The sequence below is a fragment of the Lagenorhynchus albirostris genome, chromosome 11 (genome assembly GCF_949774975.1).
Source record: "Lagenorhynchus albirostris chromosome 11, mLagAlb1.1, whole genome shotgun sequence".
Lineage (NCBI taxonomy): Eukaryota > Metazoa > Chordata > Mammalia > Artiodactyla > Delphinidae > Lagenorhynchus > Lagenorhynchus albirostris.
Genome location: NC_083105.1, coordinates 47,217,075 through 47,231,548, shown reverse-complemented (window position 1 = coordinate 47,231,548; position 14,474 = coordinate 47,217,075). Strand labels below are relative to the sequence as shown.

The following is a 14,474-nucleotide window of genomic DNA, read 5'->3' as shown; positions in this document are numbered from 1 at the left end:
TGTCTTTTCATTCTTGTGTATTCCCGTCTTCTAGTTGTAGTTCTACAGTTAAATACATTTGCTTCTCACGCCCAGTTCTTAATGTTAAAGCTTCTCCAGTTTTTTTTTTTTTTTTTCCAGTTTTTTCTTGATTACATGAAACTCATTTGCTGCTTGATAACTCAGCCAGGCTCATGGGGGATATATTTTCTAAAGTTTTACAGTTTTATAATTTTCTGTCTCTGGTCTGACATTTGACAGATACTTTGGCTGGATATAAAATCCTCAACTCACAGTTTTTTCCCTTGAGTATCTTAAAAATGTGATTCCATTGTTTTCTAGCATAAAATGCTGTTGAAATTTGATACCTATCTGATTTCCTTTCCCTTGTATCAATAGTTGACTTGGCTTTATGTTTAACTTTTTTATTATGGTAACTTCACATATCTTCTGTTTGTTTGTTTTTCATGTTTAAATGAATTGGATTTCCCAGGATTATTAGGAAGAGATTCCTGTGAAGGAGTAGGATAAACCAGGATAGCTCTCTCAGTCTCAATTTCTGTTGTTGGTGGTGTATCTGTGTAGCCACTTCTGTCTCTCAGAGGTAAGCCTTGTTCAAGGTTTTCTTGAGAAGGTGGTTCAAGATGATGGTGTTGGAAGATCCTGAACCCACCTCCTTCCATGGACACACCAGATCTACAGCCACATATGGAATAATTCCCTCTGAAAAAGAACTAGTTGAACAGCTTCTCCACACAAAGGATAAAAAGGCCACATAGAGACAGGTAGGAGAGGCAGACATGCAGTCTCACCAGGAATCCCACCCCTGGTGCGGCTGACCCACAGTCAGGGGGGATCTCACAAACACAGAGCTTCTCCCTGAGAAGCAAGGGGTTTGTGCCCCACATCAGGCACCTTGGGACCTGCACTGGACAGATGAGCCCCCAAAATGTTTGGCTTTGAAAACCAACGGGGCTTATGTCCAGGAGACCCAAAAGGCTGTAGGGAACTGAGATTTCACTCTTAAAGGCTCACATGCAGACTCTCTTACCCTGGGACCCAGCACAAAAGCAGCAGTTTGAAAAGTGCCTAGACCATAAGTGAGGAGATTCATCTGCTAATCTTAAAGCATCCGCCAGAGCGGGAGGGGCTTATTGGGACTCTCTCTGGGGATGGAAGTGCTGGCAGGCTCTGTTTTTGCATTCTCTATCTTGCAAGCACTGGCAGGTGCCATTTTTGCACTCTCATACTACCTTGCTTGTGTTCTCCATCCCTGTGCTCTCCCACAGCCTCAGGAAAGCCAGTGGGCACACGCCACCACCTTGCTCTCCTGCAGCCCTGCTAAAGCCAGTGGGTGCACATAGTCCACACAGAGCCTTGAATGCCTGGCTCTAGAGGCCAGAGGGGGGCTTGTGTTTTGGGGGCTCCACGGGACTGAAACAGTTGGAGAGACAGTTCTTGGCAGACTACCGTCCCCAGGGTATCGCATAGATAGCTGACTGAAACACACTCCCAGTCTTCCTGTGAAAAATCCTATTTACTTGTCCTGGAGCTTCAGCCTGTTCTGAAGGGCATGGCATGTTCTCAGGGAATGTAAGCCAGGGGATGCCATCTTTGCTGTCTCCCTTGGTCTTGCTACAGCTCGCAGGTACCTCCCAGAAAGGAGCTTGAGCACTTGTCTGGAGCCCTGATTTTTGCAACTGTTGCCAAGGGGACACCTCAAGATCACCTGGTCTGGAGGCTGGCGAGGTTTTCAATTGTGGTCCTGTGGGACTGTATATATTTTCAAACTTTAAAAGCTGCTGCCTAAGGGTCTGGCTTCTCATCAACTTGAAACTAGATGCTGATTAAGGTCCCGCCCTTTGGAACACTGACAGGTCTTGGCAAACCCTCACAGCTGGGACCTGTCAAGTATAAATCAGGCTGCCTAGATAGTCACAAAGGTTCAAGAGGCAACCAAGAGCTAGGACTTGAACAATAAAGTTCATTTTTTATTTTTTTATTTTTTTTTTGCGGTATGCGGGCCTCTCACTGTTGCGGCCTCTCCCGTTGTGGAGCACAGGCTCTGGACACACAGACTCAGCGGCCATGGCCCACGGGCCCAGCTGCTCTGCAGCATGTGGGATCCTCCCGGACCAGGGCACGAACCCATGTCCTCTGCATCGGCAGGCGGACTCTCAACCACTGTGCCACCAGGGAAGCCCAAGTTCATTTTTTAAATGAGGCCACTCCTCCAAGACTGGGAAAGGGAGCTGTTTTGCATAATACATGGAAACAAGCACAGAGAGTCAAAATTAGGAAACAGAGAAATATATTCCAAATGAAAGAACAAGGTAAAACCACAGAAAATAACCTTAATGAAACAGAAAAGTAATTTACCTGATAAAGAGTTCAAAATAATGGTCTCACCAAACCTGGGAGAAGAATGGATGAACATAGTGGGAACTTCAACAGAGAGAGAGAAAATATAAGAAAGTACCAAACACAGGTCACAGAACCAAAGAATCTAATAATAGAACTGAAAAATACACTAGAGGGGTTCAACAAGAGGAAGAAGATGATGAAGAAGAAGAAAGCATCAGTGATCTGGAAGACAGGGCAGTAGAACTCAGCCAAATAGAGCAGCAAAAAGAATGAAAAAAAGTGAAGGTAGCTTAAGGGGCCTGTGGAACACTATCAAGTGGAACAACATTCACTTTATAGGGGTCCCAGAGGAGAAGGGAGACAGGAGGGGGCAGAGAACTTTTTGAAGAAATAATGGCTGAAAACTTCCTCAACCTGGGGAAGGAAACAGGTATCCAGGTCCAGGAATCACAGAGAGTTCCAAAAAAGAGCTCAAAGAGACACCAAGACATATTATAATCAAAATGTCCAAAGTTAAAGAGAATATCAAAATCAGCAAGTGAAAACCAGCTTGTTACATACAAGGGAACTCCCAAAAGACTTATCAGCAGATTTTTCAGCAGAAACTTTGCAGGCCAGAAGGGACTGGCATGATACATTCAAAGTGCTGAAAGGAAAAAACTTTCAGCCAAGAATACTCTACCCAGCAAGATTATCATTCACAATTGAAGGAGAGATCAACAGGTTTCCAGACAAGTAAAAGCTAAAGGAGTTCACCATTATACCAGCCTTACAAGAAATGTAAAAGGACTTCTTTAAAACTGAAAAGAAAAGGCACTAATTAATAACAAGAAAACCCATGAAAGTGAAAGAAGGTTTTCTCCATCAGCCTAGTGTCTCAGTGCTTAGCATTACATCCTAAGATATTTTTTTTTCCTAATAATACTTCTAGTGATCTGTTTCCTTTGGAACCTTGCCACTCCTTCCTCCTTTAATATCTGAACCTTCTCTCTTGCTATCTCCATTATTCCCATCCTGCAATTTGATTTTATATTCCAAGAGTTCTCCCCTTATGGTGGGGCTCTGTCCTTCTGGAAAGGTCTCTTTGCTGGATGCTTTGAGATTCCTGAGTGTTTAGAGCTTCACTGTACTGTTAGCTGCCTCTGTACTGCGTATGATTTTTGCACTCATCTCTAACTTGGAGCCTGTGAAAACCCTTCCCTTTTTCTCCATTTGTTCTCACATTTTTTTCTTCCAGTTTTTACCAAGGGTATAGTCCTCTGCTTTGGGGGCATTTGTAATGATTTTTGGGTTCTGAGGCTTTATACAGTATCTCTGTAGTCCCTTTCACTTCCTGCTGCTCCCTTCCACACAGTGACTGATCCTGTGGTCTGGGCAGTGTAGCCACATTTTCTCATGGTCTAAGATATGTTGGGATTTTCTTTTACCTAGTTTTGTTGAAGATGTAGTCATTTGGTTCTTCTGATATCCCAGTTGGAATATTTGGTTGTCGGGAATTGTCAGGGGATTCAAAAACTATGCTGCCACCACAATTAAAGAATAACTGTATTTGTGGCTGATATATAGAGAGTTTGGATTTTTTTTTAATCTCTAAGTTTGAAAGATAAATTTAGGGTAACATAAAATTGCATATTTAACATCTTAATAAAGGAATTTTTAGCATCTATTTATGACCTATTGAGGAGTCACGTATAAATGTAGGATTTTTGTCATTAATATTCTTCTTAATTTTAAATGTAATATACATTGTTTGCCTCTGGTTGCAGTGTTAAATGGGTATAGTCTCCTAATGGAAATTTTAGGCTAATTGCAGTATGGTACATGGAATTATAGGTAAACAATTTTTAAAGTAAACATGAAAAAACTTCACTGAACATTTATTGAAATGAATCAGTGTAATTGAAGAAATTCCTTGGTTGATAGAAATAAATATGTTCAGAGAAAAGTTAAGGAAAAAAGAATGAAGTTATTTGTTTATTTTCACATGTAATGAATAATTATACTTAATCTTTGGATATTTTATGAAAAAACATGAAAATTTAATATGTGAGTTAGAATTATTTGTAATTTTAGACTTGCCTGATTGTTTCCACATAGCAAGTGCTAAATAAACACTTTCAGTGTGAATGTTGTAGGTGGGGGCAGTATTAATATTTTGTAATTTTATTAATAAAAATTGTATAGTCTGCTGAAACTAACTTCGAACTTTGGAAATAAAAAATAAAATGATCAATTTCTCATAGGAACTGAAGTTAAAAGATGAAGAGTGTGAGAGGCTTTCTAAAGTACGAGATCAACTTGGACAGGAATTGGAGGAACTCACAGCTAGTCTATTTGAGGTTGGTCTGTTTACATCTTGGCCAAGAGCAACGTCATGATTTTTATATATTGATAGATTTGTTTTATGAGGGAATCTTGAAAAAGATATGCTTAGCTTCATGCATATTTATAAGTCCTCTAAAAAGATAAAATCTTTAAGAAATGTAAAGTCTACAACTTAAAATGATATGAAAAGAAAAAAACACTGTGGGTTACCAGAATCAGGTGGTTTAAAAATGTGTATGTGGAAAGAAAGGAGGTAAATTTTAATTTTGATTTTACCAACTATTTAGGGGCTGCTTTAGAGTATCTTTATATGATTCCGTAACAAAGATGGCAAACCCTTGAGGTAGTCTTCTGATAGGGGATGATTTGAGGAAAGTTAGAAGGCACACATCTTTATTTCCAGCCTGCCACAGGATCAAAATTCCTACCCAGTTCAAGCAGTGTTTCTCAGTAGGGGGGCCATTGACTTTGCTGGACATTTAGAATCCTTGGTGTATTAGGGTTTTCCAAGAAACAGAACCAATAGGATGTGTGCATATACATATATACATTTACATGTATGTAGAAAGAGACTTATGTAAGGAATTGACTCATGCAGTTATGGAGGTTGGCAAGTCCCAAAATCTGGAGGATGAGTTGGTAGGCTGGAGACCCAGGAGAGATGATGGTGTAGTTCCAGTCTTGAGTCCAAAGGCTGACAGACTTGAGACCAAAGAAGAGCTAATGTTTCAATTTGAGTCTGAAGGCAGGAAGAATACTCTTACTCTTTGGGGATGAGCCTTTTTGTTCTAACAGGCCTTCAGCTGATTGGATGAGCCTCACCCACATTATGGAGGGCAGTCTGCTTTACTCAGTTTACCAATTCAGATGTTAGTCTCATCCAGAAGCATCTTCACAGAAACATGCAGAATGTTTGACTAAAGTATGTGGCCCAGTCAAGTTGGACACACAAAGTTAACCATCACACTTAGCCCAAATTCTAGTAATACTCCCTCATCATTTTGACAGCTTTTAAATATCCTTGTGGAGGATGGGGAGAGGGTATTATTCTTGGTTAAGAACCACTACCTTTAGGTTATAAGACCTTTAGCCTTCAGAAGTTGCTTATTAAAAACATTGATGTGTTACTAGAATGACTAGTGTCATTATCACTTTACCAGTATTTTCCTTTTTTCCCTAAAAATTTGTTCCTAAAAATTTTAATGTAAAAAAAGATTTTGCCGCCTGCCGATGCAGGGGACACGGGTTCGTGCCCCGGTCCGGGAAAATCCCACATGCCGCGGAGCGGCTGGGCCCGTGAGCCATGGCCGCTGAGCCTGCGCCTCTGGAGCCTGTGCTCCGCAACGAGAGAGGCCACAACAGTGAGAGGCCCGCGTACCGCAAAAGAAAAAAAAAAAAAAGATTTTGGAGGAAAAATTTCTTTACCTTTTGTTATTTTTGTATATGCAGAGTCTTTTTTAGTTTTAGCTGTATGTATTTGCTTACCTAGTTGTAATCCTAATATATTTTGTACTTTAAATAACATCTTTTCATGTTACTACATAGTGAATGTAATGATAATCATAATCTATCAGGTGTACATTCCACAGTTTCTATCATTACAAGTAATATTGCAGAAGATATTTTCAAACATGGGCTTTCCGTGCCCCATCTGCTCCACAACCCTTTGCCCTCTCCCCTGTCTTTTTGGGTGTCATTTGCTTTCATGGACATTTAAAAACTAACTTATTTTCTTGTTTAGTTAGCTAGTTATCAGAGATGAGAGGAAGATAAATTTAAGCATAGAGGTAGTGGGAAGTTAAAGATCTGGAACAGGAGCTGTGTAACTTGTTACATTTTTATATGTAGAAGGACTCGGAAACATAAGACTTTTCTTCCAGCAATGTCTGGTTAGAAATGTTTATAATATATGGATAGTAGATAAGCAAACAAATATATTATGCTACTTACGTTAATTTTGATTTCCTATCTGCCTGCCCTTAATTTTAACCCTGCTTATTTCCATCCATCTGCACTTAAATGTGCATTTTGTTAGATGAAGTAGGAGGAGAACAAACAAACTTTTCCCTCTCTATAGTAGGATGTGAAGTACCAGAAATGCAGTTCATGCAGTGAATGAAAAAGTTATCTAAAAAACATAGTTTTGGGATCCGTAACTTATCCCCAACCTAACAATGGCTAATAGCCTTAACTGTGTATACTTTCTGGGAAAGAAACTACACTGATTAAAGATGATTTCAGTAATGAAGAAAGTTGTATTCAAACCAATACAAATTTAGAAAAAAAGGGCAAAACGTTTTTCTGTGGTCTCAGTTGTGCCTTCATGATTTCGGTTTACCATTGTCTTATGAAAAGATGTTTTTGCCTACATTTTATGTATATGTGTCTGTAGTTTTTTTAAGAATTAAAGATTTTTCTGAATAAACTCAATTTGTACAATTTTGGTAAACTTGTAAACTCAGATTAGGAATTTATTATGAATGATGAATAATCTTGAATATAATTATACTTTGTATTTAGCAAACGTGAGTCTTAAATGTATCAAATACAGGACTCTAAAATTTTATGTATGTGTGTGTATATATGTATATATATATTTTTTTCTTCTAGTATTTTAGATTTTGAGATAATGTAAAATATAAAATGAAGTTGGTTGAAAGAATGCTTTACAAAGTAGTCTACATTTAACATGGAAAAAAAAGATATGTAGTCTTAAGATGTTTTTATATTTTTTCAGCCAGTTTTAATAAATGTCTATGATATGCTTAGTTTTCTCTCAACAATGCCATATGGCACATATAGTATAAATTGTTATTTTGTCTGTGAAGAAAATGAGGCATATTAGAGTAAGGAGCAAAGTTGGGACTCAGATTCATGACCTTGATCTTGCTTTAAGTGCTATGAAAGTCATAAATGGAACTTCCATTTGTCTCAAGCCACAGAGACAAATTTGAGCATGGACCTTCATTATGATAAAGATACCTACTATTTATTGAGAGTTTCCTGTGTACTAGACACTGTTCTAAGAGCATATGTACTTACTTACAAATTATGCACATACACTAACACACATATAATATGTTACATACAGTATAAAACAAAAGTTTTAAAAAGAGTGAGATAATAAAAATGCTTAAATTTTTTATAATAGTACAAAAATATTTTATTCTCACTAAAACATATTGTGTGTGTGTATATTTATTTAGTGAGAGCAGTGTGATTGAATATGTTACCTTGTTTTTGAAATCTTCTTTTAAATTTATGATCCAGATGAAGGTCTGGTCTAAATTCCATTTTTAAAATTTAGATGTAATGCTGCTGCTGACTCACAGATACACTGATCCAAAAGGAACAAGTACTTCTTTTCCTGTAATAAGTCATTATACTGTATTTTCAGTCCCATTGCCAGTTATGTGAAGGCTTTTCCAGAACATTCTCTAGTGAATTTTTGTCTTCTCTAATACCAACAAATTGTTTTTGCAAATTAATCAGAAGATGTTTAAACACTTTTTTAAAAAAAAGAGAAGAAAATCCCCTTCATTTGAATCACTGCTAACCAGATAGGAAAAAAATTCTGTTTTCAAAGTTTGTAAGTATACAGACATGAATATTTGTATAGATCAGAGGTCTGCAGCCTACAGCCTGCAGGGCAAAACTGGCCTATATATACTTTTGTACAGCCTAATGAGACAAGATTGGTTTTTACATTTCCAAATGGTAAGAGGTGGGGAAAAAAAAATCAAAAGAGGAATATTTGGTGACATATGAAAACTATATGAAGCTCATATTTCAGTGCCCATGAATTTTTATTGGAATGACCTCACTCATTGTTTTACTGTCTATGGCTGCTTTCACACTGCAGCAGCAGAGTTGAGTAGTTACAATAGAGACCATATGGCTTACAAAGCTCAAACTTCTTACTATCTGGCCTTTCTAGAAAGTTTGCTGACTTCTCTTATAGATGATACTTATATCATTTTTCAGTTTCAGAATGAGAGTGATAGAAAAGTTTTCAAACTTTTTTGAATATATCCTTTGATGTCTTTTGTCAATTTGCTAAAACCTATGAATTATCATTTTAGATACTGCTCCTGCCTCATTCTAGCTCTTTTCTCTTTCCTTTTTGGACTCCAATAACATGTATGTTATACCTTTTCAATGTATCCCTTATATCTCTAGGGGACAAGTCACCCCAAATCCCAGCTCACTTTCCTGGATTTACCTGTTCTCCTGGATCTTGGTCCCCTGATTCTTCACTCTTTTGTTAGCTCTCTAATGTCTTCAAACACATTTTTAAAAAATGTCCCACTTTTAAAAATTGTTCTCTGTAGGAAGTTTGTTTCAAGTTGCATAGTCCGCTATTTATGAAACCAGAGTCCATTTCCAAACATTTAAACAAATATTCTCTCCTTAGCACGAGTTACTTCTGCATTCGTAGTTTAAATGTCACTTATCTTGGTGGGTCAGATAGATATGTTTATTATTTTGAAACTACCTGTCAAGTAGTGTTTTATTGACAGCGACATCACAGAAAAATCTAGCACAGCTGAAACATTTGTTATTTTTAAAAGAAAAATGCTTACCTCATTATTAAATTTGATAGCTCTTACAGACTTTGACACAAGATAACCAGCATAATTGTGCATGGCATATTCTCACAGTTAATCTCATTATAAAGCATTGATAGTAAAGCTTCTCTTATTTAAAATAATATAATCTGTAAACTCACATTCATGGGCACATTCAAGCTGCAGTTCATTACAGTACTCTAAGAGCAAATGGACAAATGGGAGTGCCACCGTGGAATTCTGGTGTGGAGAACTTCTACTCTCCCCTGAACAGTCAACAGACCTCGTGAGGGTTCTGTTGTCAAATGATTAAATGTCTTTGAAGCTGATTTCCTTCCTTCCTTCCTCCTTCCCTCACGTCCTTCCTTCTCATGAACTGTAAACTGAAGTTCTAAAATACATGTTCTTAAATCCTGGGGGATTATCTTGAGCACCCTGTATACTGTTCCAGTCTATTCTTACTCTTTATAGGGATTATTCCATACAGGAGAGTAAGCTTTTTAAAGTACAAGTAAGATCATGTCACTCTCTTCCTTAAAAAACCATAAGGCTTCATAGTGGATTTAGAATAAAATCCAGAATTTGTACTCAGATATTTTATTTGATTATTAGAGTGTAATCAGAATGTAAGCTCCTTAAGAGCAGGGACCTTGTCTCTTTTCCCAGTGTATTATCAGCACCTGGAACAGTACCTCATGAAGAGGTGTCATGACTAAGTGTTTGATGAATAAGTGATATATGAATAAAGGGGAATTAAATACCTAGAGTTTCATATTTGTGGTACTAAAAAGTTATGATCTTATTAAAGGGTTAACTCTGATTTGCCTTTTTAGATTGCTCTGCACAAAATTGTCATTTAATATCATTTTGTGAATACTTTTATTGGAAGCTCTAAGGTTTCTCAACTGTTATTCCTATAAACTGCAACATTATTGATGTGTTAGTATTTTTACTTGTCCCTTCTGTATGCTTTTGCTGTGGGTAGTAATATGAATGAATTGTGTGTGTGTGTGTGTCTGTGTGTCTCTGTGTGTGTATATACCAAATTATAAAAACCTAACTGCAAAGAAGTTGGATTTGACATGTGGGTTATGTGTTTTCCTTCATCACATTTGCAGTCCTTACACAGGGGTTGATCAGAATGATCAAACTCAACTTGGCTGCCTCAGTGGTAATAGATACTAAAAGAAGGTACCTATTCCTTATTCCTAGAAGTTGGTCTGGCTGATGACAACTGCTATTTCAGCAGTTTACACTGGATACTTAATTTTAGGCAAAATTTTGTTAGTGTATCTTTGCCTCAATCATAGACACATGTTGAAAGATTTTTGAAAACAAATGCTAAATACTTTGTTTCCAAAATTTGAGATGTTAACTTTTTCAGGAAGCTCATAAGATGGTGAGAGAAGCAAATGTCAAGCAGGCAACAGCAGAAAAACAGCTAAAAGAAGCACAAGGAAAAGTAAGTTGCTGCTGCTTTTAATACTGTAAAATGTAAAGAAATTAGTGATTACTATTTTAAAAATACCTTAACATTTATTGGATTTGTTCTGATTATAAAAGCGGTGCTTACTTTAGAAGATTTTTAAAACTACAGGAAACTATAAAGAAGAAAATAGCTACTACATATATATAATTAATAATGAATGTTTGGTGTCCATTTATATTAGAAGCAAATGATTTAACGCCTTGTGAATCACATGTATTATCAAAAGGGTTACATAATCACATTTTAAAGTTAATATTTATTTTCTTAATTCACTAAAAAAAAGCCAACTGAAATGTTATTAGATTTTACTATTTTAGGAACGAACAGCAACTAATCATAAGCTATTTTTTAATATATTTTGAAGATTTTGAAAATTCACATAAGTGAAAAGTTAGACATTTTGATAATTTAAAAAATTCCATCTGATGTGAATAGCAGCTGAATCCAGACTGTATGGAAACATCAAAAAACTTGGTTTTAAAAAAAAAACCATTTGGTTTTACTTTCCTTTTATTAATCCATAGGAAATACAGATTAAACTTATATTTCATCTTTGAAAGTAACCGAATTGCTAACATTTAGCTGCATCTGTCATAAAACATATTCAGTGTATGTGACTGTGTTGATTTCTTTTCAAGATTGATGTACTTCAAGCTGAAGTAGCTGCATTGAAGACACTTGTATTGTCCAGTTCTCCAACATCACCTACACAAGAGCCTCTGCCAGGTGGAAAGACACATTTTAAAAAGGGGCATACAAGAAATAAAAGTACAAGCAGTGCTATGAGTGGCAGTCATCAGGACCTCAGTGTGATACAGCCAATTGTAAAAGACTGCAAAGAGGTAACTCGTCCAGGACTGTCCCCTCTGACTCTGTTGATACTTATTAATTCTCATCACTGAGGTGTTGGTTATGATTTTTGCCAGCAAAATTTTTAGTACAAAATATTCAGTATTAAGATGGGGGAGGCATTATCTAGAGCTGGCTGCTTTCAGGGATTCTTCATTTCCCTTCTCTACCTGGCTGACTTTGGAGTACCTGCTGGAAACTTGGTGAGTTTCTTAATCTCGATATTTCATTTAGGGAGCAAACTGTCATGTGTTGTATAAAGGAGAGTGGGTGGCTTTAATGATATGACTAGTCAAAATTTATTGCTAGGGTGCTCTAGCAAAATATGAATATAAGAATGTGTGAAAATATTTAGGTGATTTTCTTGAAGAATGGCACATTGCTTTTACTTAAATTCTGGGAGAAGCAGAATTTTGTATCAGTAAGGTAGTCCTAGAGTTCAGATAATTAAGCAACAAAAAATAGAACTAATGGTAGCCGTATCATTTTAAAAGATATGTTATAAAGATAACTGAGATAATAACTGGAAATATTTTGAGGTTTTTTTTTTTTTTTTTTTTTGCGGTACGCGGGCTGTTGTGGCCTCTCCCATTGCGGAGCACAGGCTCCGGACACGCAGGCCCAGTGGCCATGGCTCACAGGCCCAGCCGCTCCGTGGCATGCGGGATCTTCCCGGACCGGGGCACGAACCCGCGTCCCCTGCATCGGCAGGCGGACTCTCAACCACTGCGCCACCAGGGAAGCCCCTTTTTGAGGTGTTTTGAGTAAAATAGTTTTTACTTACATATGATGAGAAAACATTTCCAAGGGGATTGATCACTAATTAATGAGCAGCCTTCTCCCATTTTTTTCTTAAAAACTATATTTTACATTGTGAATTCAGGTTCATCATTATTCATTAAGAAGCTGTGTGTGCTTGTTCAGATTTTTGCATGGAAGCCAGGAGTTTATTAAATTGAATAACCAAGGTTGTTACTTATTTTAATTGAATTGCATTTTTAGTTATTAATAAAAAAGATGCTAGTGAGAGAGAAGTTCAGTACTTGGTCAAATCTGAATGTGACAAAATCTGAAATTCACATTGGTTTCTATTAAATATTTAAGAAGCTTTTTTAGTCATAACTTTAATTCTGATTTCTTTCAATTTAGATAGTATTTATTTTTTGGCTGTGTTGGGTCTTCGTTGCTGTGCGCAGGCTTTCTCTAGTTGCAGCAAGCAGGGGCTGCTCTTCATTGTGGTGCTCAGCCTTCTCATTGTGGTGGCTTCTCTTGTTGTGGAGCACAGGCTCTAGGCGTGTGGGCTTCAGTAATTGTAACACGTGGGCTCAGTAGTTGTGGCTCGTGGGCTCTAGAGCGCAGGCCCAGTAGTTGTGGTGCACGGGCTTAGTTACTCCACGGCATGTGGGATCTTCCCAGACCAGGGATTGAACCTGTGTCCCCTGCATTGGCAGGTGGATTCTTAACCACTGTGCCACTAGGGAAGCCCTAGATAGCATTTTTCATTGCTTGGTACAACTTGTATTTTTGCTATGGTTTCTCAGTGTGTGTAATTATGTACCTTTTTTCCCTATTGTCTACACTAAGAAAATTTAAATATTTTCTCATGGAAAATTTTAAAGTTTTGTTTTTAATTTACAAAATTCCTTAACATATGAATAGGCAGTATATAACTTTTTGCTTTCCACATATATCCTGTTTTCTGATACATGTGAAAAACTTGTCAAATAGTTTCATTAGACAGCGGAAACACATAAATTTGACTTGTGTAAGTCTTAGAAAACGATCTAACAATTGGAAGGAAAATGAAACATGTCCATGTTTCTGCAGAAAATGTGATGGGGGCATTTGGTCATAACGTATCTTCTGAAAGCATTTAAAACACACGTGCATGCATGCACACACATGTAATGAGGCAAGGCTTTGAGATCAAGTCACCCAGATGTCAACTTTTACTGATTCCTTGCTCTGTAACCTTGGTCAAGTTATTTTATTTCTCTAAACCCTAGTTTCCTTGTCAATAAATGGAGATTATAATATTTATCTTGCTCAGCTTTTAGGATTAAATGTTTGTGAAGTGTTTACCATAGTTCCTGACAGAGTCAGCTCTTAATAAATTAATTACTGCCTTTAATCTAGAATCTTTCCTTAGAACACTACTTACCTACTTTGAGCTTTATATCCATCAAAGGGTAGACTTTACAAAGAAAGTGAATTTGAAAATGTAAGTATTACTTATCTGCTAATATTTTTATCCTTTCACCTTTAGCTTTGATTCAAGGAATTTATGGATTGGGATGAAAAATATTCACATTGAGATTGCCATTATACACCTTAAAGGAAAGTCTGTAGGAAACCTGGGGTACAGTCAGCCTTTTGTTACTTTTGTGTAGACTCCCTGCACATCTGATTGAGCTGTGCTAGAGGCCATAGCTGCAGTCAGTGCTTCATTTATAGCGTATCCAGTGCTTCTGGCTTAGAGTGCCAGGCGAGTGAGAGACACTACTCTGTGTTTGGGTGGCTGTGAGTGGATGTAGCTTTGTATGTTGACAGGTAGTGTTGAGCTGGGCTGAGGGAATCTGTAGAGAAGAATACTTGGGAAAATTTATTAAATTGGATGGGTAGAGAAAGGACAACTGGAAGAGTGAATAGGAAGGTGGGTGCCAGCCTGGATTATTACACATAATTCAGATGGTAGATACTGGATGTTGAAATGCCAAAACAATCTAAATAAATGTTATATTTTAAGATAGTCTATTTAGGAGGCTATGTGTGTGCTGCTTTTAGTCTTGCAGCTTATACAGTAAATATTTTGGAAATTCTTTTGGAAATGCCTTAAGGTAATAGCAGAAGAATTGGTGTCACTTTTGACCCCAAACGAGGTTTCACGGTTTAGTCAGTCT

The 14,474-nt window shown here is 37.2% G+C and overlaps 1 protein-coding gene across 3 annotated transcripts in view; it reads left to right on the top strand.

The window, feature by feature from the left end:
* The window catches only part of RAB3IP (RAB3A interacting protein), a 170,093-nt gene that overhangs the window by 143,107 nt on the left and 12,512 nt on the right, over positions 1–14,474 (top strand). For 2 of the 3 annotated variants that reach the window (XM_060165369.1, XM_060165370.1), the window contains 3 exons: positions 4,587–4,682; positions 10,621–10,698; positions 11,364–11,567. In XM_060165369.1, the coding sequence (XP_060021352.1) occupies positions 4,587–4,682; positions 10,621–10,698; positions 11,364–11,567 (378 nt within the window). Of the gene's footprint in view, positions 1–480; positions 584–4,586; positions 4,683–10,620; positions 10,699–11,363; positions 11,568–14,474 lie in introns of those variants that run through there. The other variant, XM_060165371.1, reaches the window with a different exon arrangement.